This window comes from Aythya ferina (genome assembly GCF_964211825.1).
Source record: "Aythya ferina genome assembly, chromosome: 27".
NCBI lineage: Eukaryota > Metazoa > Chordata > Aves > Anseriformes > Anatidae > Aythya > Aythya ferina.
The window spans coordinates 3,753,236-3,780,905 of NC_140310.1; the positions used below are offsets into that span (position 1 = coordinate 3,753,236).

At 47.5% G+C, this 27,670-nt stretch overlaps 1 protein-coding gene across 3 annotated transcripts in view; it reads left to right on the top strand.

Moving 5' to 3' along the window:
* Positions 1-27,670, top strand: part of LOXL2 (lysyl oxidase like 2) — a 52,859-nt gene that overhangs the window by 10,225 nt on the left and 14,964 nt on the right. For all 3 annotated transcript variants that reach the window (XM_084499451.1, XM_084499450.1, XM_084499449.1), the window contains 4 exons: positions 5,424-5,863; positions 8,100-8,275; positions 20,758-20,969; positions 26,016-26,238. In XM_084499451.1, the coding sequence (XP_084355577.1) occupies positions 5,503-5,863; positions 8,100-8,275; positions 20,758-20,969; positions 26,016-26,238 (972 nt within the window). In that variant the 5' untranslated portion in view covers positions 5,424-5,502. The remainder of the gene's footprint in view (positions 1-5,423; positions 5,864-8,099; positions 8,276-20,757; positions 20,970-26,015; positions 26,239-27,670) is intronic.

Sequence of the window (27,670 nt, forward strand, 5' to 3'; positions counted from 1 at the left end):
TGTTGAGAGAGATCAGATCACTTGTTCATGGTAATAGCATACACTAGCTGCGAATTAAAGAACTTATACTACTTGTTTTTTTAAAAAAATGCTTTACTTAACTGTTTTGGAAGTGTCTTTGGGAATAAGTTCTGTTTCCTATTAAGAGCAGAGCACAAGGTCTGTGGAACAGCCAGCTGGTGCTGGCCAGGAGCCTGAGGGTTGTCATGATTCACATCTCTGTTCATCTGCATTCTTCAACACCAGGCAAAGGGAAGAGATAAGGAAAATAAAGATCTTTTTCCCAAAATGAAGTGTATTTGAATTGCAGCTGTGGCACGGAGAGAAGATGCTGCATGTGTCCATCAGATCCCTGGGCAAGGCTGTTTGTTTGTTTTTTTCCTTTTGAGGTAAATGAATGCGTCAAGGGGCTAAAACAAAGCAAATGTGAATTGCTTCAGTTGAAGGAACAGATCTGAGAAGAGCTTGCAGCCTTGCACACAACGTTGGAGAGCAGTTCTTTCTAAAGGTTTCATCTCATGGATCCAACCCAATGATGATGCAGGGGATTAGACAAACACACTAATTTTTTATTTTATTTTTTTAGTTAGACCTGTAGCAATCTTTCAGATGAAAACACCAGCGAAGTGCCTTTTCTGTCCTATTCTCATAACTTGTGTGTTTGTCTATCAGGACTTCTTTTTTCCGTCTAGCCTCAATACCAAGTGATGGCAAACAAGTCTATGGGTTTGAATTGTGTCAGCTTTACCTCTGCTCCCACAGGACATGCTGGGACTTTCTCTCTTCCCCTGCAGCATCCCACCAGGCTGGAAGAAGCAGGTTGCATTTGTTATCTTCCCTGATGTGACTGTTGAATTTGCTCCTGGTTGCACTTGGCCAGTGTGAATTAATGTGAAATTTGCTGTCTTAAGGTAACTTAACAGAGCATTGCTGGATCTACAGTCACAAATCAACCACTTGAGACTTTCCTTTTGTTGCCTGGAGAGGGAGGGGAGCAGGAAAGCTGGTGTTCCTGGCTCTGTCCGAGCTGATCTATTGTTTTGATGATTTGGTGAAATTAAAAAGGGATTCGTGCTGCTTGGACAGGCTTTTGGTTTGGAGAGATGAATAGCCTATTAGTTTCACCTGGTGGATTCTCTGAAGAAGTAAAAGCTCAACATTTTGAAATGAAATTGCTGCTCGCTTCCCTGTATGCCTATCTGTTCCTTTTCAGATGGGAGCCCTGAAAAGAGTTGAGTCAGCAGCTTGCAGGAGCATGCCTTAAAGCCTTAAATTACAAGTTAACACAGTGATGGAGAATCATCGTATGGCCTGAAGTACGGGATGGGGAGCCAGGAGACCTGGAGTATTTTCCTGGCTTTTCCACTGACTTTATTCAAAAAAGTTTTTAATGCTCCGTCTTGGATTCTTTTGAATGGGGAGACCAAAATATATGCTTTTAGGATTACATCATTACGAAGTCTGGAGGCTATTAAAGAGAGGATTTGAGGGGAGGAATGAGCCCTAAAGTAGAGGGAATAGCCAGCACAAAGCAAACATCTTGTGGATCTAAGCCTAGGTTTCTTTTTGGGTAGTTCTGCATGTGCAGCTCTCTTTGAGACTTGATGAAAAAATGTGTCCAGATTTTGGTCATAGCAGATGACCAGGTTTATCTAAATACTTATTAAATGTTGTTGTTGTGGCTTTTGATGCTATGATAAATGCAGGTGCTGTTGGCTCCTATTTAATACTGTCCTTGTTTGTATCTTTTAATGCTCTTAATTGAGTCTATCACCGTGTCATCAGTGTTCTCATTGAAGAGTGGTGAAAAAATCTTTGTGAAATCTTCTGTGCTGCCAAATATTGCTTTATCAAATCTCTAGACCAGTTTTTACTGCTTGTCTTGTCTCCTGATGAAAGCAGCATGGACATCTCACCCTGATAGATGGATAGACGAATGCCTCCACCAGAAGATGCCCAAACATCCATGGAGATGCCTCCACCAGAAGATGCCCAAATATTTCCTCTCCATAATCCCTGTTGTCTCAATGGGAAGCAGGCAGGTTTCTTGTGGAAATACTGCTATATTCCTGTGCTCAGCCTCCCCGGGACTCAGCTTTTCCTGATGTCGTGACTTGGTCTGAATAGTTTCTCTTAAGCGCCTCAATAAACAAGACCGCTGGGTATGCACAGTTTTATTTCTGGGGTGATGCAAGCACTGTGGAAGCTTTGTCTTTTAGTGTTTGAATGTGTGACTGTTTCGAAGCGGACGGTAATATGACCTGAAGGAAAATCAGGCTGTGGTTGCTAGTACACACTGCAGGGTTGTCTCCCGAAGAGTGTGGAGTTGCTGCTGGGCTGGGCTTACAGAGAATCCCTCTGAGATTCACCTCCACAGGTACAATGGGACTAAAAGGGGGATTTCTGATTTTATTTTTTTTTCCCAATACCTCCTGCTGTAGGAGCCTCAATTGTTCCTTGAGGTATCCCGATGATGATGGGACACAAAGCTGTACAACCCGAGCACAAAAAGTGTGTGCTCTGAGTCATTTTCCTTGGCGAAGGTTCAGGATTAAATTCATACGGGGTTTTTAAAATACATTTTTGGTAGTCAGACCCCCCTCTGTGGAGCTGGGGGCTCTCAGGCAACCTTATCCTTCCTCCCCAGGCTTTCTCAAGTTCTGTGGTTAATGGTTTTTTCATCGTCTTGCACTACTCCGAAAACCTGTAAGCTTTGAGGGAGCAAAAGCAAATTACCCTGCCTTATGGCATCTTAGGGCTCCTGGGGTGCTGAGCCACCAAGATTTGAAAATCGCACCTGCAAGATTTGCTATAATCCAAGTTGGTACCTCCCTGGGTGATCCTGGTACCTGTTAAAATAACCTGGAAGTCTCTTGTGCCATCCCAGCCCCACCAAGCTGCTCGGGGGCCGCGAGGTCTCCCGGCTCTGTGATGTTTTTAAAAGGCTCTGGCACCGTGCAGAGTTCTGTCTGCTTTATTAATTAACGCTTCGGGGAGCGCCGCTCTCAGCTGGTAGCTATTACATCCTGCCTCTTGAATGGTTTCCCCAAATTGTAGTGTCTTTTGGCTGAAATCCTTCAGCAAGACGACCCAGGAGCTTTGGTTTGAATGGGAAGCAGTCCTGGAAACTGGAGTTGCAGAGCTTTGGGCTATTCCCTGGCCTCCGATCACGAAAGACCCCTATTAGCCGGAGCACGGAGCTGACCGCTGGTCAGTGTTTGCCTTGGCACGAGGAGGGATAAAGCGAAACAAGCTGACCTGCTGGCTACACATCGTTTGTTGGTCCTTTTCTCCTACAAAATATTCTTCTTTGGGTTACTATTGAGCTTTCTGGTGCGCCATAAACCATAAACTGTAAGCTAGAGGGGAATTTGGTGTCTTGTGTTAATGACGATGACGTGCCTTATCTGCCGAGAGCTTTCTTCAGGACGTGACTGTAAGGCTACACACCACAATTTATTTGCTTTTTCCTTCTCAGATATCCTTCGTGTGGCTGCCTGCTGCACAAAACCGTGCAGATGCTTCACCAGGTCCCAGCAATATGCAGAGACCCTGCAGTCCAGCTTAGTTTCCTCTCAATATTTTCTGAGGCTTCTTAAATCTGATTTATGCAGTAGCAAGAAACAACAGCGACGTCAAATGAAGTATGTCAAAACAGATGTTTAAAGAAGATTAGGAGCAAAAAAACAGATTTTCTGAAGACCATCAGGCTTGCAGCTCTGCTGGGCTCGATGTTACCCCCCTCTCCAGTATTTCTACTTATAACTAACATATGTTACTCTTCACTGTTATGATCTAAGGGGCTTTCTTGATTATTATTTTTATACTGTTCACAACAATCACGCTGCCCATGTGTTTATCCTCTAGGCTGAAAACCATCTTGTATCCTTGAAAAACATTGCACGAGGTTTCTTTTGAAATCCATACGAGAAGGTATTGAAGTCAGGCGTGTCTGACAAGTACTAATGTGCCTGGACTCGGGAGCCTTTTATTTTTACAGAATGTATCTCCTGCCCTGTGACTGCGTTTGCTTTGGGAAATCCCCTTTGTTTGCAGCTGGTGAAGAGAAGCCTTGTGAAAGCAGTTGTGTTTCCTTCCTCTCTGCCCCTTTAGCTCTGATGTGGGGCAGGAATTCATTTTATTCCTCTCTCAGCCCTCCCAACCTGCAAAAATTAGAAAAACACCTTGTCTCCGTGCTAGTATTTCTTCGAATGCCTGGTGAAAATGTACAGGTCTCGGTCTGGTCTCAAAGCTGAGATTTGAACTGAGGTGTCCTGAATTTCAGGCTGTTTCTCTGCTATTACTGATATTCCTCCCTAGCTTGAAATGCTGCTTAATGAGTTTTGTTGTATCTTCATGCACGTGTGATCGTCTGGTCATTTTTGGGGAGGGATAGTTGAGACCCAGCAAAAACACCGAAGGATTTTTGCTTCTTGACGTCTGGTTTGGGAGCCCAGTCTTTCCCCCTCTCCCTCCCCTTTGCTGGCTGCCAGGAAATAATGGAGCTTTAAAGGGCTGGGGAGCTTTTTCCCACTGCTCTCTGGCATTGCTTCACTTGGAAACTATTCAACCATCAGCCTCCGTGTGTGCTACTCGGCCACTCCGTGTGCTGGGTGGGGAGTACGTGAGTGGGAAGCGGGCAGAAAAATCACCAGCCTTTAAACTTTGCATAGTATCCGGATGAAATTCCTCCAATGAGTCAAAAAAAAAATAATTGCTGGTTCATACCATGGCTAGCTTATGCAAGGATTTAGCGGTTGTGGGACCCAATCCAGGCTTAGCAACCAAAAACTGGAGATCATTAATGCCAGTCAGGGCTAGGTGAGGTTGCTTTTTCATTGTGTCTGCCTATGGTAACGTGTGCTGATCCTCTGCAGAGGAAACTGGAGGTATGGCAGCAGAAATAAACCTTCTGTCATCATATTGGGAAAACAGATTTCAGTATAAATACCTCACTTCTGACCACGTTATATTATATTTCATTACCCTTCTAGTTTTCCATTGTTTAAGTGATGGTTTGAGTTTCTTTTATTTAAAGGTGGTGTGGGGAAAAAAATGGTTCAGTTCTGTCCTGGTCTGATTTGCCACCAAAGTTGGCCATCACATGCTAGAGGCACTAAACTACTGGATTTGAAGAGGAATAGGAAAATCCTATTTCTAGCATTTGTGACCTGTAGAATTTTGCCTTGGAAAAAATATTTTCCAGCCAAAATGATTTGGCTATTTAACCTAAACTTGCAAATGCTTTTCGTGGGTTACTTTTAATTTTCTTCTCCCACCTCACAAGAAATAATTTACTTGACTTTGGTTTTCACAGGCAACGTTGGACGTGGTCTCTCCCATAGGTTTATCCCCTGCTGAAGCAGGAGGTACAAATCCCAACATCTTTCCCGAGCCTTACTCAAACTTTCCTTTTGTTTCAGGACAGCCACACAGCACCTACCTGCACTGATCGGCAGCTGCTAGCAGAGGATTTGGCTCTGAGAACTGTGAGCACTGAAAATGGAAAGATTCCTGGGTTTTAACCATAACCACTGTTTCTTCATGCTGTTCTTCATCTCCCTGAGCCCGCTGGGCCTTGCCCAGTACGAATACTGGCCCTACCTCCCCGGTTACCCCGAGCCACCCCCCCAAGTCTACCAGCCCCCCCAAAGGCCAGCAAACGTCCCCAAAATCCAGCTGCGGCTGGCGGGGCAGAAGAGGAAACACAACGAAGGCCGAGTGGAGGTGTTTTACAGCGGCGAGTGGGGCACTGTGTGCGACGACGACTTCTCCATCCACGCTGCGCACGTGATCTGCAGGGAGCTGGGCTACGTGGAGGCTGTGTCTTGGCTACCGAGCTCAAAATATGGGAAAGGAGAAGGTAAGGTAACTCGGGAGCAACAGCTCTCTCCAACCCCGATAACTCTTGACATGAATTCAAGATGTATTGATGTTCCCTACAAATGTAACAAGAATCGCTTCCTGGTGAAGCAATGCCTCTGTAAATCAGTGCCTCATTAGGTTAAACAGTTTAAACAATAGGTGTTTGTGTGTTTTGATTGAAGCAAGCTAAGGAAGGGGGTAGGAGGCTCTCCAGCAGCCCAGCCTGTATGGCGAGTCAAAAGGGAAACTGGGCCCACAAATGTAATTTACAGATGGTCCATTTCCCCATGCACCCTTCCATTGCTTTGCAAGGAGTCAAGCAGAGCCTCTAAGCACTCCTCCCTCCTGTTCTTTTTTTTTTTTTCTTTTTTTCTTTCTTTTGAACTGTTTTGGTTCTAAATAGATTGCCCATGCAATGCTATATATATATTTTTTCCCTTTATCCCCTCTAGAGGCACGCAACATATTCTGCAATGCAGACCAGCCTATAAAACCCCAAAGGAGCGTGCACACTTCACGTCCTGTATAGGACTACGTTTATAACAGTCCACTGGGACACTCAGGCTGGTTCTGGAGGGGAAGAGCTATTCACCCTCAACCCAATCTGCACATCCTTCCTTTTTCACTCTGTTAGTTAAATGTTGGCCTACGGAGATTTTTTTTCTCAAAATATGAAAGCTTGGCACGCTGTTGATGTAACCCACAGACAGGTTATTTCCACTGCAGCAGGGATAAACGTGCTGTATGTCTGTTACTTAGCGCCACTCGTTAGTGCTCACACCTATAAAATTGCCCATTAAAGAGCCAGCAGGCCTCAACGTTGACTTGAGTGAAACGCGAAACCTTGAATGTTGTCCCAGGCTGTGGATTTTGGCTCTTGGGGTAGAGCAGGAGATTTCCGAGAGAGAAAGAGGCCGTGACATTTGAAAACAAACTAGAAATTTGTCGCCACGTGACTTGATGGGAGCGAGCATCCTCTGCGTGCGGGTTCAATCCTGATGCAGGGAGCCTGTGCAGAGGGGATTGTGGCAAATCCTTCATCAACACCCAAATGTGTTAGGGCTGCTGGAAAGCAGCTGGGACAGCCAAGGAAAACAGCTCTGACTGCTCCTGCAGAATCTCCTCCTGGCTCTGGAGGTCAGGCAGTCTTTTCTACCCAAAGGATGTATTATTATTCTTCAGACAGACAAAGCTTTGGGGACCGTAAAATAGGGGAGTTTCTTGTTGGCTGTTGCTCCTTGCAATTTAGGGGATAAATTGCAGGGGAGCAACATGTGCCCAGCATGTTTCCAAAGGAAAAGCAAGCACATTATAAAGGTGAATCCTAGAGAAGCTCTTGGTTCTCTGCTCTCAGCTGCTCCTTAGAAAACATGACCTAAAGTTCTCTGAGTGACACCTATTGATTTTTTGTCTGCTTGTTAGTCAATTCTGAATAATCTAATTTGTTTTAATATAATATACATATGTGCATGTTTTTTGTTGGAGGAAAAGTGGTAATGATAGTCTGGAAACTGGATCTGGCAGTGGGTTTTCAAAGAGCACCCAAATAACAGGAGGTTCCAATCAGCAGTGGTCTGTTAAATCTTCTGCCAAAAAAAACGCCTTTAAAAAGTGGGGGCATTTAATCAAAACTTGGAGCTCTCTCATAGAAGAGGTTTAACGAGGATTTAGCAAACAAGAAATGATGTGCAGAGAAGCCTTAAATACAGAAGGGATGATTTAGTGAGAGTGATTAGAGGGCAGGATCGAGGGGACCCGATGACACCGCATGCTAGAAAGTGGCTTGTTAGGAGGTCAGTTTTCAACATGAGCAAGTTTCCAGCAGTGATCTCCTTCAGGCTGATGACCCTTTGCACGCTAACACAACAGCAAGCAGTGATGGCATGAGGAGCTTCTGGCTGGGATGTCCCTTGCTAGCAATCCTTTGGCCACACTGGTTGCTGTTTAACTGTGGAGGTCCAGAGCCTCCATGGTCAAGGCTTCACTTGCATCATTCAAGCCTATAGCCTTAAATAGTGTATTATATTTATTTATTATGTTATATTGAGGGATTAGTTTTCTTTTTTTAATACAATGCAGATAAGTGAGAGCAATGGGGAGGAGATGTTTCCATTTTTGGTGTTCCTTAGCGTTTTTATTCAAGGTTATTTTTAGCAGTAATCTCTTCCCCTGATATATTAAGAACAATTTACCCTCTTTCTGAGTCTCAGTTCTGTTTTTTTTTTCCCCTTCAGGGAAAATCTGGATGGACAACGTCCACTGTAATGGCAAGGAGACCACCCTGGCAGCGTGCACGTCAAATGGCTGGGGAGTAACCGACTGCAAACACACCGAGGATGTGGGAGTGGTGTGCAGCGAAAAGAGAATCCCTGGCTTCAAATTTGACAACTCACTGCTTAACCAAATAGAGGTAAATGTACTTCAAAATCCCTAGCAGCTGATCAGGAGGCTTCTGTGGACCGGGACCTATACATTGTAGGTTATCCCAGCTGTGTCCCATGGTTAAAGCACACTTTTTGTAGTACTTCTAGGTGCTGGCTTCAGGTGCAACTTTCAGATCTGAATTTCAGCTGTTCAAAGCTTTACATATTTAAGAAGAATGTAAAAGGATTTTTTAATAGCATAATAAGTAAGGAGACACTATATTATTCCTCCTGTTTTGCAATCATTTAATGGAATGGATGGATTTACAGGGAAAGATATGAAGAGATTTTTGGAGTGCTTAGCTAAGCAACGATGACACGAGTGTGATAATTCTATGGAAATACTTGTGGGAATGGGGAGCCAGCACTAGAAGTGATGAAATGAAAGTGAACAGAGGAAAACGTGGGCTGGTCACTAGGGGAAAGGTTCTGGGTTGTGACTGGATTTGTCTGCTGAGCCGAGGTTGAGACTCCCGGGGAAATGACAGAAGCAAATCTGCTGAAACGCAGCTGAACCAGAATTGTTAGATTTCTGCAGAATAATGGCCTAGGGGGGAATAATCCAGGAGGGAATGCTGAGCTGGAAAGAAGCTGGCCTGAGCTCTTCAAAGGAAAAAAAAAACGTATGCTTCTTCAGAATTTCAGGTTGGAAAATATTTGTGGTCACTCAGCTAACATCTCCCTTGTTTCGGATGCTATGGTGCTTCAGCATGCAGATTCGCTGGTTGCCCTTGGTTAAAATACATCAAAATAAACTCTCCAGTAACCACAGGCAAACCTTATTTTAAGCAGACAGGGAACCCAGGGTGTATCACATACCACAGCGTGGTTTCCATGGCTGAATCTTGGCTCTGTTCGTGATCTGAAACAAAGGGTACAGCATTCTTTCTCACTTTAAAACAAAATTATTCTAGCAGTTCCTTCGCAGCCCCTGATTGAGAGAGCAGGCAGCATTCAGCACTGATGCAAGGCTCCCACGCAGGGGGCAGATGCAGGATATGAGAAGGGGAACTCTCTTTGTGCCTTGACCTGGCTTTTCTTGGCTAAGGAGAGGAAGGAGGCCTTCCAAAGGGATCCCAAATTGCCTCAGCCGATGGCACGGCTGCTGCTCAGGGAACGGGGCGAGATCATGGAACATCAGCGATGGCTTTGGCAGACGCCCACATCCCCAAAGCCACAGCGAATCCTCAAAATGGAGGCCTGGAAGAAAAGATGCCTTAGTCTAGACGGAGGTCGCATCACTCCGAGATGCTTCAGGTATTAATCACGAAAGCTTTGGAGGGCTCTGCTTTTCCATTAGCTAAGCGCTGCCGTTTGGCTAACGAGTGGAGCACGCTGGGGTGATTGAGGGAAGCTTGAGCTAATGTGTGGGTGTTTGGGCTTCACGTAGGATAAGTAGAATGAATCATGAAACAGTTCTTGTGGTGGAAGACAGGGTCACCAGCAGGATTGCTGAGGAGAAATAGATGCAGGATAAGTGAAATAGATGTGGGGTAAGTCATATTTCCCACGTCCTGGCAGCTCTTGGGGTCTAGGTATGAGTGAAGGCGTTCACCATGATAAGTAGCAGCCCTGGTGACTAAAGGCACTGAAATGATGGGAGTGGGGAAAAAAAAAATAAAGGAAAAGCTTTGGTTTTAAGCTCCTGTACGAAGCTGAGAGCTGTCAGCCTGCCTCTGCTGGTGGCAAGGAATAGTGGTGTATTTTCTTACCCCTAGGTCTGCATGCTGGGTTCCTAATGCTGCTGTTAACCTGCTGCTGCAGCTTGTGTTTGACATCTCCTGGCAATCCTCAGCCTCTGAGAAGAGCCTGATCATCCCTTGTCTGGCCTTCCAGAGGTCTGAGGGGCAACCACTTCTGTCCGCTGTGAATTTAGAGGAGTCTGTAACCAACTGCGTTTATTTTCTGTAGCCTGGTGTCTGTCAAAAGGACAAATACAAGGATCCAGAACGATTTGTGTGCCCACTTCTCCCTTACGCGTCACTGCTTGAGTCTTCTGAACGACTCGGGACCACGCTGTTACTTCCACTCTGCAAAACCAGGCTGATTTTTCTCATACCCCTTTAAAGTCACTGGGAGCCAAGGAGCTCTTTTTTCTGCTTTAATGCAGCAGGAGCAAGGCTAAAGGTGATGTGCTGTAAATTTTTTAAATGCCATTGTGGAAGTACGTTTCAGTCGCAGCTAGCTGTCAAATGTTTCAACTCCTCTCCCCCCTCTTTTTTTCAGCTCTCCTTCTCTCAATCTTTGCTTTATCGCATTAGCAGCTGGCGTGCCACAGTTTGAGTCAGAGCTGATGAGAAGGGTTACTCATAGGGTCATAAACTCCAAAACGGGGAGGTCAAAAGGCTTGTGTGAATGCACATCCAACGTCTCTGCCCTGTCTAACGTGCATGGGAATTCTGCATGTCATACCTTGCATTCACCAGGGGGAACATCATCATTTTGTTAGCTGCTGGGTTTCCAGGCTGTCCCACTGATGTCTCCCCGTTGGAATGAGATGGAGGGGATTGAGGAATTTTTTACAGAGCAGCAATGCTGTGCTCAGGTCTCCCCACCAGTCCCACTGGCTGCACCACGATGAAGCTGTTCCTTAATGCATGTGCTCCGTGCGTCACCTTGAATTGCACCTTTCCATCCCATTTTCCCACAGTAGTTAGGAACGACTGTAACAATTCCCAAACGGACCTGGATGTTTGCAAACGGGTGGTTTTACAGCCAGCAGATTAACAGGAGCAGGCTCTGACTGCGGTGTGCATTGACGTGTCAGGGTGTAAGCTCCAGCAGGCAGGGAGCAGTGATTTTGTTCTGCCTTCCTGGGGAAATTCACGCTCTGGGAACCCATCCCCAAATATTTGCCATCACATTCAGGTTTCTCTCCCTTGCAAAAGGGAGCCCTGTGTGTTCCTGCAGCTGGGGGACGGACAGACTGCCTTAAATTCATCATTTAGAAAGTGTCTTAAAGACCTTCAGTGCTGAGTTCTCCGGGGCTGCCAAGCGCCGCTGAGATTTAACGCGGAAAGCCAGCAGGTATCAGACAACATCTGACTTCATCTTGACGGGGCTCCAGCTCCGAGGGGCTCTGCAAATTGACATTTGCTCAAATCTGGCCTCGCTTCCTAAAATCTGACAGGCAGAGAGTTCACACTCTTTTAAAAGCAACACGATAGCCCTTGAGCTGAGTTTATTTTTATTGGGCAATGTACATACCTCCGTTTCCCAGTTTGGAAATGCTGCAGATAAATAGGATAGGATGAAATTTTCCATCACCATAAACCACTTGGCTTATATATATAAGCTCAGCCAGATCTTTTCCCGTCACAGCTCATATTTTGAGGCTTACATCACATCTCTTCCTGTCCCTGAGCCTTTCCATGCCTGCCCCGTGGGGCAGGGGCAGTGCCTGACCCTTGCTTCTATGAGACAAGTTGTCAGTCGCAGGCTGAAGTGTGGGGTGAGGGATGGAAGATCTGAGATAAGCAGATAGGAGACAGGCAGGAAGAGGTTAACTCTTCCACCAGGACCGAGGTTAGGGCAAATCTGAAATCCAATCTTCAAGTTCCATCATTTTTGCCTGGTATTTTCTGCAGCCACTGCAGCTTTTAGCCTTGGGACTTGTCCGAAGGATTATTTCTTGGAGGGTGATGAATGTGCCTGGCAAGACGGCCCTTTTGTGGGCTGCTGGCTGCTCAGGATTAGCCTGATGCCCCTTTAGCTCGGAGGTTACTGAGCTCAGAGTGAGCACTGAAGGCTGATCTCCTCCACCAGGCTAGCAGAACAGTGTTTGCTCCATGCTGGCCTGATGTAGAGACATCGAGTGCATTTCATAGCAGGGCTTTTCCCTCTTTAAAATGCGTAGGCTCAGTGTGCAGGAGGTTTTTTGTTTATGGAGAGAGCAGGGCTCGTGGTTTAGCCTTGTCTGCTGTTACCTGTTTGCTTCTGAGAACAGACGGGGGTACCTGGCCTGCTGGCATCACGTCCTCTCCTCTCCTACAGACCCCAGCCCTGCAGCCATGCACCATGAAAGTGTTAACATAAAATTAAAAAAAAAAAAAAAAAAAGTGCATGGAAGTGCCAAGAGTGTGGCTGAGCATGTCTTGAGGAGGATGCCGAACCTGCTTGCTGTGATCCTGCATGGACACATCCAAAGTCATTGTTCAAAATCACCGGTGTTTGACTCTGGATTTGTCTTAGCTTGCATTTCTTCTTTCTTTTTAGCCAAAGCAGGGCTTGAAGTAAAAGTTCCCAGTCTTGTGTTCCCATAGTCACCTTAGTGGCTTTGTGTGGGACTCCCTTGAGGGCAGAGCACAGCCCCTGCTTTATTCCTAATACTTTGAGTGCTCAAAGCCTATCTGGGACCAGGGAAACCACTTGCTGCCTCTCCTGTGGAGTATGAGAGGGACAGACGAGTGCTCTAAGTATGTATGCTGACTGGAAATAATTCAATAATTTGTGCAGCAAGTGGGATCTGCTGCATTACCCAAAGACACGGGGTCTTGTGCTGTGTCCTTGCCCCAGGCCAGCTCCACATCCCCCGTGCAGAAGGGGCAGGGGGAGTTCTGGGAGCTGCACACCTCAAAAAAAGGTAATAAAACCAGTGCAGAAGCGCAGTGCTTTGTTGGTTGTTGGGCGTTTTGCAGTTTGCCAGTGTCTGAAAGTGGTCCTGGGACCTGCTGTAGGGTTCCTTTATAGGGTGCCAGTGCCTGCAGTTTAAGCTTGTGCACGGTCTCAAAATGTTTTTCTAAGTCTGTGCAGGATGCCAGGGGCTCTGAGATCAAAATGATTGAGTGTATGTCCGCAGAGCTGTGAGCAGGGAATGCAGGCCCTGCTCTTTTCAAGAGTACGTGGAGCAATGTGGCCATTGCACTGCCCAAACACAGCACGAGCCCACCTGTGACTGCCTGGCTGGGCGGAACAGCAATTTTAAGGCCACAGGAATTGCCTCCTACCCTCAATATATTCCTTTAATAAATGCACGGTAGGAATTTATTATTATTTTTTTGAACCTAGCCCCCAAAACATCCTTAACAAAATATTTGTTGTCCACCTCCTTCCTCTCTGTGCACACACACGGGCTTCAAATAGGACATGGGCTCTAAATATATCAAATTGCTGCAGCCCTTGGGGTTCACAAATAGCTCTGGTACCTGAGAGCAGACCGTAGCCTTGGCCAGACGGTGGGCAGACAAAGTCTAGTTAAACAGACCAGGCTGTGCTGCTATTTCTGTCCTCCTTTTCCTATCTGGGCATGTGTGAGGCTGAAAAAAATCTCACTTCAAAGCCTGGTGGCTCAAAGGGTCTGGTTAAAAGCGGGTTGAATTATATTGTCCGGGTTCCTTAACCAGAGGGAAGGGGCATTGCTGTGTCCTGTTGGGGAGCTTTTGGTTAAATTGGGCTCTGGAGGCTGTACAAAATGCTCCTGTGTGCTGAGCAGCTTCTAAGTGGAAGGAGCAAGGAGAGGAGGAGGACAGGAGCAGTGTTTGGGTCTGGCACTAATATAAATCTTTCTGTTACCCACCTTTGTGCCATGGAAATCACTGGAGGATCTCTCCATCCCATGGGGAGCTGCAGCTTAGGTCACCACCATCTGAGACCAGCCCTGTCGTGACTGTCCTGTTCTCAAAAATGACAATAACGTGGTTATTTGCCTGTTTGGGACAGCAGGGTTTTAATGCCTTTCTCCTCGGTGCAAATATTTACTTCTCTAAATGTAAGCCAACATGAAACGGGTGCTGATGTTTTGTGTGCCTGGAGGGGTTCAGCATCTCTTCTGGAGCTGCCTCCAGGCAAATAATTAAGCTGCTGTCGTTGCAAGCCACTGTGTCTCTTTATTGCTATAATTTTAAAGTTTTTTGGGGGTTTCTTACTGCCACAGCTGGCATGGGCTTGCTGCTGCTCCCTGGGGGACAGAGTTAACCCATCTGCATCCTCATCCTGGCTGTGTTCAGGGCCTGAGTAGCTGTCAGGCAGTATTTTGGATGCAGATAACCATTCCTGCATTACGCAAGACAATAAACTATTTATCTAAGCCTGAGAACAGAGTAAAATCTTGTTCTGTCCTGCAGGGCGAAGGTCAGGTAATAAATTTGACTGGCTTACAGTGCCTGATCCAGATTGTCTTTAAAATAGCTCAGCAGAAAGGAAGCGGAGAATGTAAGAGCTTTGCCCATTGTGGAAACCTCAGACCGTGATGCTCACAGACCTGAGCATCATCTGTCCTGAGCTGAGCCCTCACCTGTGCCAAAATTCCTCCAGGGCTCAGTGCTCCTGCCTTCTCTTGCCCCTGTCACCACCTCTGTTCTTGGGTGCTTTTCATTAGCCTGCTCTGCATCAGCAATCACGAGGCTGCCGCTGAAGCATTTCATGGTTTAGCGAAGATCTCGGCTTTTGTCATTTCTAATCTGCCCTGTAATTGCTCCTGGACCTCAATCCCGAGCTGCACTCTCATCCCTTACCCTTTTGTGCTGCACAAACCCAGAACAAAAAGCGTTTGCAGTCCAATGCAGCGTCACGTTCCCAGGGGACCACCGTCCCCCCGTAGGCAGCCCGTCTCTGTCTTGCAGCATCCCTTCGCCGTGTTTATTTAACAGCTGGGACCTCGTTAGTGACTCAGAGGCACAGCTCCAGATGTTTAAGTCAAAACAGATTCCGCCTGTTCCCATGTATGCGGAGAGACCTTTCCAAAAAGTCATCTCGGGGGGAACAGACTTGGTAGCTGGGAATTCAGTGGAAGTAGGGGCAGGGCTCAGACAGAGGAGAGGAGAGACTTTTGGGGTGAGCGGTGTCTATACGGAGAGATTTTGTCATGCTCTGAATTGAAAGGAACCGATTTGCTTCTTGTGTGAGTTGCAGATTTAATGCCCTGGTGTTTAGGATGCCAAGAAACCCTGGGAAAAGTGATACAAACGGGTTTGTGCATCGAAGGGGCAGTGGGGTGGGTCAGGAATAGGGAAGGAAAAGCTGGTCCTAGGGGATATGAGGTACAGAGGCAGCACACAGACCCCTTGATTTGTTAAATCCAGAATTGGGGTAAGAGCTCAATCTTTGCCTGGGGATCTGTCAGAAAAGGTCCTGAACGTGTCTGCCCTCTTGCTCAGCGATTCTTAGCATCGCTCGTGATGATGTTGAGAAAAGAAAAATTAAAACACACAGAAACAAAACTTCATCCCAGTTCCCTTCCATGCAGCTCGCCCGCTGGTTTCTTAGCGGTGTCACCGAGTGTGTGGGTGTGTGCTTGAAGTGAGCGTTGAGATGCTCTCCTCCAAATCCCCTCCGAAATCCCAGCTGCTGTGGCTTGCTGTCAGCCAGGAGCCAGCGATGCGAGAAGGAGCAGTCGGGTTTCTAGGAACAGGAGCTCTCCCCTGGCCCGATTGCTGTGCATCCCGATGAGAGAAGGGTTATCACCGAGCTCTGGCAGTGCAGGAGCGTGCATGATATTGTTCTGTCCACGCAAAAGAGACGACAAAACGTGGCAGAAAATGTTATGAAAGCTGCGTCCGTTTTTGCAATCGGATCCAAAGCCGTGGGGATGTGTTTGGTGCAGAGGGTGGAAACAAAAGCAGCCGAGCCTCTTGTGAAAACTTTCTGAGCCAGGAATCCTTTTGTGAAAGCTCAAAACCAACCCCCTTTTCTTTTCCCTGTCTCTGGGCAGGCCCCGGAGGCTGAGATTTGCTGGTTTTATAGCAGAGCACAGCTGGCTTGAGGTGGGCTTTGTGGAACAGAGCAGCAGCGCAGGTCTTGGGCTCTGGGTGAGGAAAGGAGTAGAAGGCAGGAAAAAGCTGGCCCAGCCCAGAATAGTTTGACCCTTTTTTTAAATTTTCTTTTGTACTGACTTGTATTGTAGTAACGCAGGAAATCCCAACCCCAATCACACTGTGTTTTAGGCAAAAAAAGTTGTGAACGAAGCCCTTGCTGCAGAGGGAGGCGAGATGGGCTCGGCGTTGCCTTTCCTTTGCTAAAGGGGGAAGAAATGTGAGCAAGAGGTCCCAGGTAACGGTGAGGATGTGAGGATCTGGCTTTGTGGGGCTGAAATCAGATCTGGGACAGTGCCTGGAGCTGAACACAATCTCCTCAGCCTCAGACCAAGGAGCAATTTTAGTTTTCGTCTCATTTTTATATTCTATATGCAGCCAAGTGGCTCCGGTATAAATCAGGTTGATGTGCAAGCCGCGGTGCTAGATCTAGGAATAAATGCACTACGTGTCTTCCCCCAGCCCTCCGCACCCAGCTTTATCTTGCCTTCTGTTTCTTCACGCCTTTCAAAGCTAAGGAGGCTTAACTCAAGCAGGAGCAAAATGTCTTAGGATTTCCTGCTGCACGTGTGCTTAAGCTTTAACGGGGCTCAGCTGTGTGTGTATTGAGCTAGCAGCTGAATCCCAAGCCATGGAGGTTGTGTTTTTGGTTTTTGTGTGGTTTTTGTTTGTTTGTTTGATAAAAGGAGTAAGGGCTGGCACCCACATCTCCATAACTGTTGGCTTAAATAGGTGGAAGCTGGGGAAGGCTCGCTGGAGGACCGTCATGCATGAGCCATGGATGTTCAGAGCATTTTCTAGATCTACCTTGTCTTCAGTGTATGGCTGCAGCATCATAAATAAAGTTTTCAGAGAGAGTTTTCCTTGTTGACATGACAGCTTGTTGCAGGCGTTTGTCTCCACGTGTACAGAAAGTATGGAGAGAGCTATTTAAAAACATCTGCTCCGGCTATTAAATGCTGTTTGCTCCCGATTTCGATGCGGAGTCTGTTTTCACCATTACCCCAGCTGCTCTGTGCATTGGTGCTGGGAGATAAAATATAAGTCTGCCTGTGCTGGCATTTCTGAATACTCCCAGTGTAACAAAAACCATGCAGAGAAAGGAAACCTTTCAATATATTTAGTACATATTCTATAATATAAATATATTCAGGATATTTAATTTGTTCCTTTGTTCTTTAATCTCGCAGCATAAAGCTGAGGTCAGCAGCACGTGGATCTCTTCCCATGGATGTTTTGCTGTTTGTTCAGACTCGGTGCAGCCCCACGAGTTGCTGTATCAGGAGTTCTCTGCTCTAAACCCATTTTCTGTGAGCAGAAAGGGGAGTGGATGTAGGTTGGGTTTGCTCTCAGACAGATCATGAAAATGTCACTGTGTGCCGGTCTGCCGTAACTATCCGAAGATCAAAATACCCTGGAGGGAATGAAACGATGGCTTATTTCTTGCTAATGTGCTCACTTTTGTGTTTTTTATTTTCTTCCTTGGCAAATACAGGCAAAAGGGCAGGACAAAAAGGGTTGGATTTGCTAAAAGAGAGAGCCAAGTTTTTTTTTTGTGTGTCTATGTCAGCATCTCCTGGGTAAGAGAGATGTGTTTTGGGACCTTGGTATCAGAGCCTGCCGTGACTGAGGTATCATGCTGGCTCTGACCATGTTTTTTCAAGCCCCTGAGCAAGCCTTTTGAGCTTTGCCCCTTATTTTTCTACTGTAAACTGACCAGCAAGGACAGCCTGGTCCGGTTTTTATTCTTTAAACTTTGTGGCTTCCCTCTCCTCCTCTGACAGAGGGAGATGGTTTCTTTCTTTGCCCGTTGCTCTGATAGTCTAAACCTCAGCACATCACAGCGAGGGATGCTCAAATCCATTCCTGGCCTTTGAACATTTAAAATACACCTTCTGTACACAGATGCTTGGGAGCTGCAGGGAACACAATGGGGAAATATTGCTGCACGTTGCCCTGTTTGGATGCTCCTTCCCCAGCATCTGTTAGTGGCAGCTGTCAGAGGCAGGCTGGATGTCTCTGCCCTTGTGCACCACAGCTCCAGCGAGGGTGGTGGAGTGGGAAGGATTAAAAAAGGTAAAATAAAACATAAACATGAGTGCTAGAGGTTTTGCTGATGTTCCCTGGTGCAGGAGGGATCTTTGCGTGGAGGTTAGGGTCGGGACCTCAGGATACTCGGATGCAATTCCTGCCCTTAAGGTTTTTGGAGAAGCAGTTTGATCTCCCTGGGTTTTATTTCTCAATCTACAAAAGGAGGCTGAGAATATTTTTTTCTCCCCCCCTCTGAGCACTCTGCGTATCTTGGAGGCCTTTCAGAAGTGTCACCACCCGGTCTAAGGGAGCTTCCATCACACTGAGGACCTCTGATGCTGCAGCAGTGAAAATGGTCACGTATTGATGATGAGTAACATGGCAATGTGAGCATAACGCTGCTGTTTCGTGGTGGAAGCATCAGGCAGACGTAGTACATCTGGAATTGGTCTCTGCATGACCCCAAATAGGCTCATAACCCCATCCTGCATCTTCCTGGGAAACACAGGCATCCTCAAGCATCATTCCTGAAGGAGGAATCACACTTTGGTCTGAATTCTCCTCCTCTCCGTCATGCTGGGGACCGGCTGCTGCCTCTGGCCTGCTTAAATCCAGGCAAAATGGAAGTGCCAGCCGACTGAAAGCCACAAGTGGACTGTAGCACCTTGCTATGTCAGCTCTAGGCAAGAAAAATGCCCCCTTTCAATTACTTTATTATGCAGTGAGGCTGATACCAACGTACCTACGTGCAGCAAACATACTTAGGATTTTATATAGGGTGGATATATCCTGCAGTCGCAGACAGAAAAAAATCACCCAGGCTGTCTCACCCACTTTCTCAGCTGTCAATGCAAATTTCCTCCGTCGTTACTACCTTTTTCGTGTGCTCGTTGAGTGCAATTTTAAGCTTTGGCATTCTGTCTTTTGGGTTAATCCTCTCCCATAGGCTTTTTATTCCAGGCATTTTTAGATCTTCAGCTGTCAGAGCTATTTCCAAGTGGATTTAAGGCTTTTCTTGCTGCTTGTTTCCTGGTGAAGAGAGCAGGGCGTGATGGAGGGAGCAGGGAAACAAGGTGCTCTCTCAGGCAGCGCTGGCCTCCAGCTGCAGGTAAACACTTTCCCCCTCCACCGAAGGGCTGGAAACATTTTATAATCTGCACCAGGGGAAAAGCGAGTTGCAGGTTTGGAAACCAGCCTGGGGAGGCCTTCAATGCACAGAGGCTCTGCTACTTCCCTGACAGCACGTAGTCAGAAGCTGTGCAGCGTTACAGGAGAAAAACTCTTTGTATTGCAAATGGAAATGGACTTTCCAGATTGCACAAGAGGTGTATGAGTTCGCTCTTGCGTCAGGCCCTTTGTCTGAACACCTTAAAGTCTCAGATGTAACAAACTTGGATATTATTGTGGGTGTTTCTGTTGGTTTGTTGTGGTTTGGGTTTTTTTTTCTGGTTGTATTTTTTTTTCCCTAAGGGCTATAGGTGTTTTTAAGATCCAAGCCCAAGCTGTCAACCCTGTTGCATTGATCTTCCTGGGTAAAACTCAAGGTCCTGCTGGCCTGGGTCATGGGGGGTGTCTCATGGATGCTCCAGCTGAAGGTGAATGGAGGAATCAGTCACCCAGTTTGCTGTAAAATCGAGTGTTAAATGTAAAATAAAAGCCTGGAGTGACTTGCCCAGGGCTGTGAACGAGGAGCAGATTTTCCCTGCCCTTGGTTTCTGTGTGCCCTGTGATTTCCATCAGTGCTGGGGCAGTTTCTGGAGGGGGATGCGCCACGTGTAACTCGCAGGACTCTGCAAGTCCTGCTGTGATCTCCCTGACTCGAATACCTCTGTGTGTGCCACTGGTCCGTGTCCCGGAGAAGCCGGCGTCTCTTTAAAGCTCTGGGCACTTTTCTTTTCCAAGCGATTGAATTTGAGCGAGGGGAGGGAAGGATTCCTCAGCTCTGATGTAACCGCTAGCACAACCACGTGGTTTTGTACATTTTTGCGAAGAAAAAAAAAAAAATAATAAAAAAATCCTCTCCTGGAAGCAAGCTATAAAATTTTCAGTAGCTCTTTTGTAATTGCTTGCCACAGCAGATATTTTCCAGTCGGCCTTTGCTTTTGGTCCCTGCAAGGTTTGTTTGCGCAGCCTTCTCACGTAGGCTCCAAATGTGAAAATCTGTGCAACCTCTGAGCCATCTGCTTCAGCCGGGGGACAAATCCAGCCCATGGACACAGGGGGTGCCCGTGCCAGCAGGTGGGGGTCCTGGCTCCCACAGTGCCGGGCCAGGTGGGGAAGGGGTGCCCAGAGAGACCCCCCTGTTTCGGTTCCTTGCCAGGGCTCCCACCTCCCTGATTTCTGCTGGTAAACTGGCCCTACTGAAGTTATGAAGTTAATTCCCATAGTAGCTGAGACCTAATTAAGATCACCACGCTCCTGAAACGAGCACTTTCAATGAATTCAAATAAAAAAATAGATTTTTTTTTTTTATTATTTAACATGAGAAAAAGCATCCTCTTTCCCAGGGCCAAGGAAGAACTTGCGCAAGGTTTGTTGCTTCCCTGGTGTGACTTTTCCTAATCTCTCTTATTTTCTGTCTCCCTCTGTCCAGTTGTGATTCCCCTGAGCAGAATCGATTTCTGTTCCCCACCTGGAAGCCACACAGCAGGTTTCCTTGCATCATTCATGTATTTTTTTTATATTCACAGAACATGAACATCCAGGTGGAAGACATAAGGATCCGCGCCATCCTCGCCACCTACCGCAAGCGGGTGCCCGTCACGGAGGGTTACGTGGAGGTGAAGGACGAGGGGACCTGGAAGCAGATCTGTGACAAGCACTGGACCATGAAAAACTCCCGAGTCGTCTGCGGCATGTTTGGATTTCCGAGTGAGAGGAAATACAACGCCAAGGTCTACAAGTAAGAGCAGAACCTTGTGTGAGTCGCGTGGCTCTGCGAACACTCGGGGCCTTGTTCAGAAATGCAAATTGTCTGACGATGCTGGGGACCTCGAGGGAGGAAAAACCTCCAACTGCTTCATTCCTTCAGATCAGGTTTTCCTCCTGTGCAAATATGTGAAATGTCAAGCATTTCCTTGTGCGGCCAGGGGAATGGTTTGATCCTCACCGTGCTGGCTGGAGGCCTAGGGCCGTATCAGCTTTAGTGTCTGATAGGTCCTGTAGTAGGAGATGTGGATAGTCAGCCCAAAACCTTATTTTTTTATTTGTTTCTGGCTATGGGATGGTCATTTCCTTCAGTAGCAATGGGTTTAGGTCCTGTGTTGTGTGCAGGATGGGTGGACGCGAGCGAAGTGATGATACTTTACTGGGAGTAAACCTATTAGCTGCAAGCACACCTAAGCCCTTAGCCTCCCCGAAATAAAACAGGACTTTGTTGTGCTTTATTGGCCACGTTCCTCCTTCCTGCTCCTGTATGCAGCCCTGGTCTCACACCTCTGATGTGTCAACCCGTGTCAACCAGCTGCTTTCACGTTCAGCTTTCTCAGAGGCTCACCATCCATGGCTCATGGGTGTCCGGCTGCCAAATCCCCCACAGAGAAACCGCCTGCCCTGGGGACCATTTCCCAGTAAATTTCTCGCTGCTGTTAGCCCCGGTTCACCTCTTTTTGGCACCGGCAGTGGCTCAGGGCTCGGGGTTGGAAGAGCTGCCAGCCGCTTCCAGCTGCGCGCCTTGCTCTGTGCATCGCAGCCTGCTCCGAGCTGCAGGCATGGGTCGTGCATCCTGCTGCTGCTCCCTGCCTTGCTTCTTTCTGCCTCTGCATCTCCGGTGGTGCTGGTAGGAGGATGCAGTTGTGATTGCAGAGCTGTTTTGAGTTCCTCTGTTTGTAGATTGCTTTAAAAAGAGGGAAGAAAACGGTGATCCCTAGGGAGAGCATCGTGCCTTTGAGGGGCTGATCAGTTCAGGATGCGTTCCTCTTGTCTTGAAAGCTGGGAGCTCCGGTCTTTTTTTGTTGTCGTTGCTTTTTGTCACCAGCCTTCATCGCAGACATGGCTCTTCCTACGCCATTCCCTTGAAATAACACCCCGAAGCAGATGCAAAACAGTTTAAGCTAAATCCCGTCTCGCTTCTTTCCTATAGTATGTGACCTGTGGAGTGGGAAAGCCTCAGTCAGTGGGGGAAGAACTGATTTCTCCAGCAGGAGCTGTGGTTTTCCTGCCTGCTCCTTTCGGCCTGTGCAGTTGCTGTTTCTGAAGGCTCCCTCTGGGGCCAGCTGGCCACGTTTCATTTCTCCCGTTAGTAAGATCGTGATCAATCGAAAAGGTCCTTGGGCTGGAAGAGCGTAAAGCTGCACGGCAGCGCAAAGAATATAAAATAAATAACCCAAGTGGAACTCTTTTTGGGCTTCCCAGGGAGACGAGCAGTGACTTAATAATTGCTACCAGGCGGTTTTGTGTTCTGCTCCTGTTAAAGGAACTTTTCCTCCCATCAGTGCAGGGTTTCTCCCCCAAACTCAGCCCTGAGATTCCCACCGCCTGCATCAGAGCAGGAGGGCAGGATGCTTCTAGTAAAACAAAGCAGATTTTTTCCTTTTTTTTTTTTTTTTTTTTTTTTTTGCTTGTGGCATTTCCAAGAAAACCATTAACCTTAGCAGCTGGAACCATATGCCTTAAATAAAAGGGCGCTTGGTAATTGTTCTGCCTCTTGCAACAGCGCCTGTAAGGATGGAAAAACCGAGGCATGGCTGTTCAGCAATGTTGAAAATCCCATTCACTGGAGGAGTTATGAATATGCAGTGCTTACAAATACCAGGCATGTGCATCTCTGCTACCGAACCAGACAAATTGCTTAGGTAGTGCCCTAATTCCTCCCTCACCTCTGCTCGTTCTCAGCAGGCGGTGATGGCTTGCTTGCTCCTGCACCCACGGAAAGATGTTTTGGAAAATATGATTAGCATTATGCTGGGTTAGAAGAAGATGGCATGCTGTTTCATTAGAGAAAGACTTGTAAAACTTTGTCAGAAAGGCAGTTTTGTTTGGTTAGCATACTTTTAAAAGCTGTTTTCTTTCCTGGGGCATCTGCCCTTTATGCTTCATGTTAGCAGAGACCCGAACCATATGTTAGCAGGGCAGCGTGTGTCTGCTGGCTCTCTGAGCAGAGGGCTGGCTGATGCATTGCTGGTAAGGGAAATGTCCCAAGTCTGGGCTGAGGATTTCAATTAAGAGGTCCTTGCCTCTTAATTGAGATACCGGAGTGAAAACTGTTGAGATCTGCTCTGTGCGCTGCCCCCCATGCCTTCTGGTCACGTCTTTTTTTTTAGGGGAGAGAGGAGTTCATCTCCTGATCACTCCAACTAAACCCTAATGTCCACATGAGTGTGAAGCCTCAGAAATGTTTTTCCTCGTTTCTCAGGCTCTGCTCTGCCTCGTTTGTAAACACCCTTCTCCCAGGATCCTTTCCCAGTGGGGTTGGGTTTCGGAGGGGCTGGGGGCATCATCCACGCCAGTCCCAGTGCCCACAAAGTGCAGTTTTGCAGGCTGAGCGAACGGGTCCTGGGCTTTTCTGCACAGTGGTGGGAGGTGAAATGATTTGCAGATGGATCTTGCTTGAAAGAAAACAACTTAGTTCATTGCTGTCCCCGTGCCAGGGTTTTATTCCTGAATGTAACTTAGGCTCTGCAGCTGACAGCGCGATTTATGGTAGGAAACGAAACAAATCTCAGCGTTGTTTCCATGTTCTTGTTCGTGCTTCAAAGTGGTTTTATATAAGTGCTGTTTAACTCCTCCTCCAAGCCTTGCTGGGGCTGAGGGAGGAGGATTAAATGCTTTTTGTTGATGGGGACAGCAAGAGCTTATGACCCAAGGCGCAGAGAGATGGACCTGATGCCTTCTTACAGCTTCATGATTTGTCAAGGAGAGGATGGAGGAGCTCAGCACCTCCAGGATGTGTTTTTTTTTTTTTTGCATTCAGTGCACCAGGGGTGAATTTTCCCAGGATGTATGTGAATTATGTGAATTTTCCCAGCACTTTTTGCTCTCCTCAAGACCTCTCAGACACGCTCTTCCAAAGCAGGGTTGCTTTAGCTACACCCCAAGACACTTCCCGCAGCCCTTGGGCTTAACCTATGCCTTTTTTTAAAGCTTAAGTGATGAAGACCAACCTCTCCTGACCGGTAGAAATCCTTTGGGTTCCAGCTTTGGCTGAACTCACGGCACAACTGTTCACTCACCATGATCGAAGCTGCATTGCCCTTGGCTTACAGCAAGGCCAGGGAGAGGTGGGCTGCACCCTCTCTGTGCTAAATAACAGGAATGCCCCGAGTTTCTGTCTGCAGACATCATCACTATTCCACTTTTTAATATATATACACATATATTTGGTCTGGGGAAGTGAGGTGGGGCTTTCTCTGGCTGTTTCTCCCCAGCTTGCCAAGGGCTTGCTAATATCCACCAGATGTTAATGCCTCATTGAGTTTCCAGGCTGAGGTCATTGTTTGCTATTATAAGGCATCCCCATAATTACTTCCCTAAGACAGGCTGGGTTTCTGCTGCGTCTGCTCTGGAGCTCGTGGAGCTCTCTGCACGTGTGTGTGTCAGGATTTTGGTGTAAACTCTCCTTCAGGTTCTCGCTTCCCGAATGGGAGCCCAGAACGAAGGGTGGTGAATGAAGCAGAGCTGGCTCCTGCTACAAGGGTATGGAGTAAAATCACTCGAGAAGGCTTCCAGATGCTTCCCAGGAGTAATGTGTAATTAAGCTGTAGCACAGCTTAATTAGAAGTAAGAAAAGTCTTCAAGGCCTGGTCCAAAATTGATTGAGATATTCTAGCTGTGAAGTGTCTGGCACTTTCTTCTTGCCCACATCCCCTCTGTTCTTATGTTTCTTGTTTTTTATTTTTCCTCTTCCTATCCCCATTTATTTTCTGTTGATTCAGGGCCCCTCACAGCCCTGGTTTGATGGTGTTTTACCCCCAGGACGGGCAGGTTGCCTGTGCTGCTCCATCCTCAGCCCTTTCCAGCAGAGCATTTACTCCCCGTCGTGCGATGCATTTGCATCTCCATCTTGGCTGTATTTCACCCTAGCATCAACCTGGAGAAATCTGGTTTCAGAAAAGCTTAGCTGGTGGCTGTGAGCCATGTGAGCTTGTCGAGCTTGTCAGCAAAGCTTAGCGAGCGGAAGGGGAGAAGATCCTCTCCAGCATCCAGGACAGAACAAACCAGCCCACACAGGACCACTGAAGGGTAGCACCTGGGAAAAAACCTTGCAGTCACGACCTGCCCAGCTGAATTTCAAACCAACACCCTCTACGGGTTCCTTTGTTCCTCCACCAGGTCCTGTTCAGGTGCTGTGTCCTGCAGGGAGGTGCTGTGGTTGATCAGAATTGGTGCTCCCCTTAGCAGCCCCTGGAGCGGCTCCAAGCGAGCACTAAGGTTTGGGAGCAAGAAGCAGAAGCTGCTGCCAATATCCTCTGCCGTGAACATGTCATCGAGGGAATTGCTTCTGCTCGTGGAAATTGCTTTCAGGCTTGCAGTTGTTAACGCTGCAGCTGGGAGAGAAGCTGGAGGGCCGTAGCTCTCTGCCATCTCCTCACAGCTGAGAGGTGATGGCAAGCAAAGAGAGCAGCTCAGTTACAGGAGAAGTCTTTTTGGGGCCCATTTGGCCTTTTTAGTTAACTGCCTTGGCTCTGCTCTCTGACCCCTGCAGCGTGGGATCTCTGTTAAGTGTCTCTCCTTAAGTGCATAGTTGTTGCTCCAGCCATGCCATTGATTCACACTCTGCAATTTAGCTTAAATAGACACTTAAATTAATTTAATACTAATTTAAGCTATTAACTTAGTAGCTTAAATTTATTCCAAAGCACCTGAACGGAGGGGTATTGTGAGTGTGAATGGGTCACCCTTCAAATAACGCTGGTCATTCCTCATTTAATCCCAAGGTGTTCTTGTCTCAGTGACATCGACGCGGCTCTTTTGGGTTCCAAACTCTCATTTTCCTCTTTCGTCCTGCCAGGATGTTTGCCAGCAGAAGGAAGCAGCATTACTGGGCTTACTCGATGGATTGCAGCGGGAACGAAGCTCACATCTCCAGCTGCAAGCTGGGCAACCACCTCAACGTGGATGCGGAGAAGAACGCGACGTGCGAGAACGGGATGCCGGCGGTGGTCAGCTGCGTCCCGGGACGTGCCTTTGCCCCCAGCAGCCACAGCGGCTTCCGAAAAGCCTTCAGGCAGGAGGTGAGCAAGGGACAAGGCACAACTTTGAGTGGAAGAAGCCAGCGGAGTGTAATTAGTCACTCTCACGAGGCTGTGGTACCAGGCTTGGAAGAGTGGGAGCCTCGCTCACTGCCGCAGCTGGCAAGGCTGCGAGCAAGTAGTAAGAAAGCACAGCCCTCACGTTCCTGTTTGAGCTTTTCCGTGCAAGCCAGTTGAATCCGTGCCCGGTTGCTGCTGGGCTTTGCTGTTTCGCAGTCACTTAAATCCTGCCGGGTTCTCTCTCCCGTAGAGATGTGATGGAAATAAGCTGGTATTTCCGCCGCCCCTGGGTCCTCTGCAGAGAAATGCCCCGAGAGGCAGGGAAAACACGGCCCGCAGGAAAGGTTGGGAGGGCTGTGTTTGTTTAGTCTAGCAAAGAGCGGGCTGAGCGTAGCACAAAGGTCCTCAGATATGCAAAAGGCTGCTAGGAAACGTGCCTGGAGTCGGCTGCTCTCAGCATCAGCGGGGCGGCCAGATGGGAACAAATGGGCTTAACCTGCAGCAAACGTGGTTTAGGCTGATGCTGGGGGAATGCAAGGTCACTTCCCACCTTTAAAGGATGTGCAGCCTTAGGATATGGGGGTGATTGCAGGGTCTGGAGGCTTTTAACACTGGGTTCAAGTTCTTTTGCAGGGTGCATTAGGTGTTGTAGGCTTCGGCTGTAGCCTGCACTCCCCAGCCCTATATCTCTGTGGCTATAGCAGTGGGCTTTTTCTTGGCACCTCAGCAGACCCCAAACGATCCTACCCCATATTGCTGTAGTAGAAACTCTAAGTAATGGGAATAATGGAGCTGAACCTGCCTCTCAGCTGTTTGTGTCTGTCAGATCACTTATTCCACCAGTCAGAGCTGCAGCCAGCAGGTTTTGGTGGCTGGGGCTCCTCGTTGGGCTCCTTGGTTAACCCAGGAGCTTTGTCCAGAGACCTGCCCAGCAGCTGAACCCATCCAGCAGCTGAGCAGCACCACGTGGAGCACCTCTGCTTATATTTGGAGAGGTTTCAGGGTCTGGTGCAAATCACCTGTTGGCCCCAACGAGTTTCTTCAGGTGTAAAGCATAGTGTAGGGCTAAAACCCCTAACCAGTTTGGATTAGTGTTTAGGTAAGGCATGATTCAAGGGGAGTCATAAAAGGGGATGCGTTTTTTCTGTTCCTAATAGCTCCCTAATCTGTAATATTTGGATAGGGAAGATTTCTGCAGCTGTCAGTGATGGTGAGCGCAGTGTAGTCTTAGACCACATTGTGTGTGTTTTAAAATACTTCTTATAGGTCTTAGAAAAACTGATGCTCATACTGGGATTTGGGCTGCTGCACATCCAGCTGTGACATCCCTCTGCTGCAGAACGGCTCTGTGAAACAGGCTCCTTGATCCAAGCACCAAAACGGCAGAGAATTAAGATGTCTCTTTATATTTCAC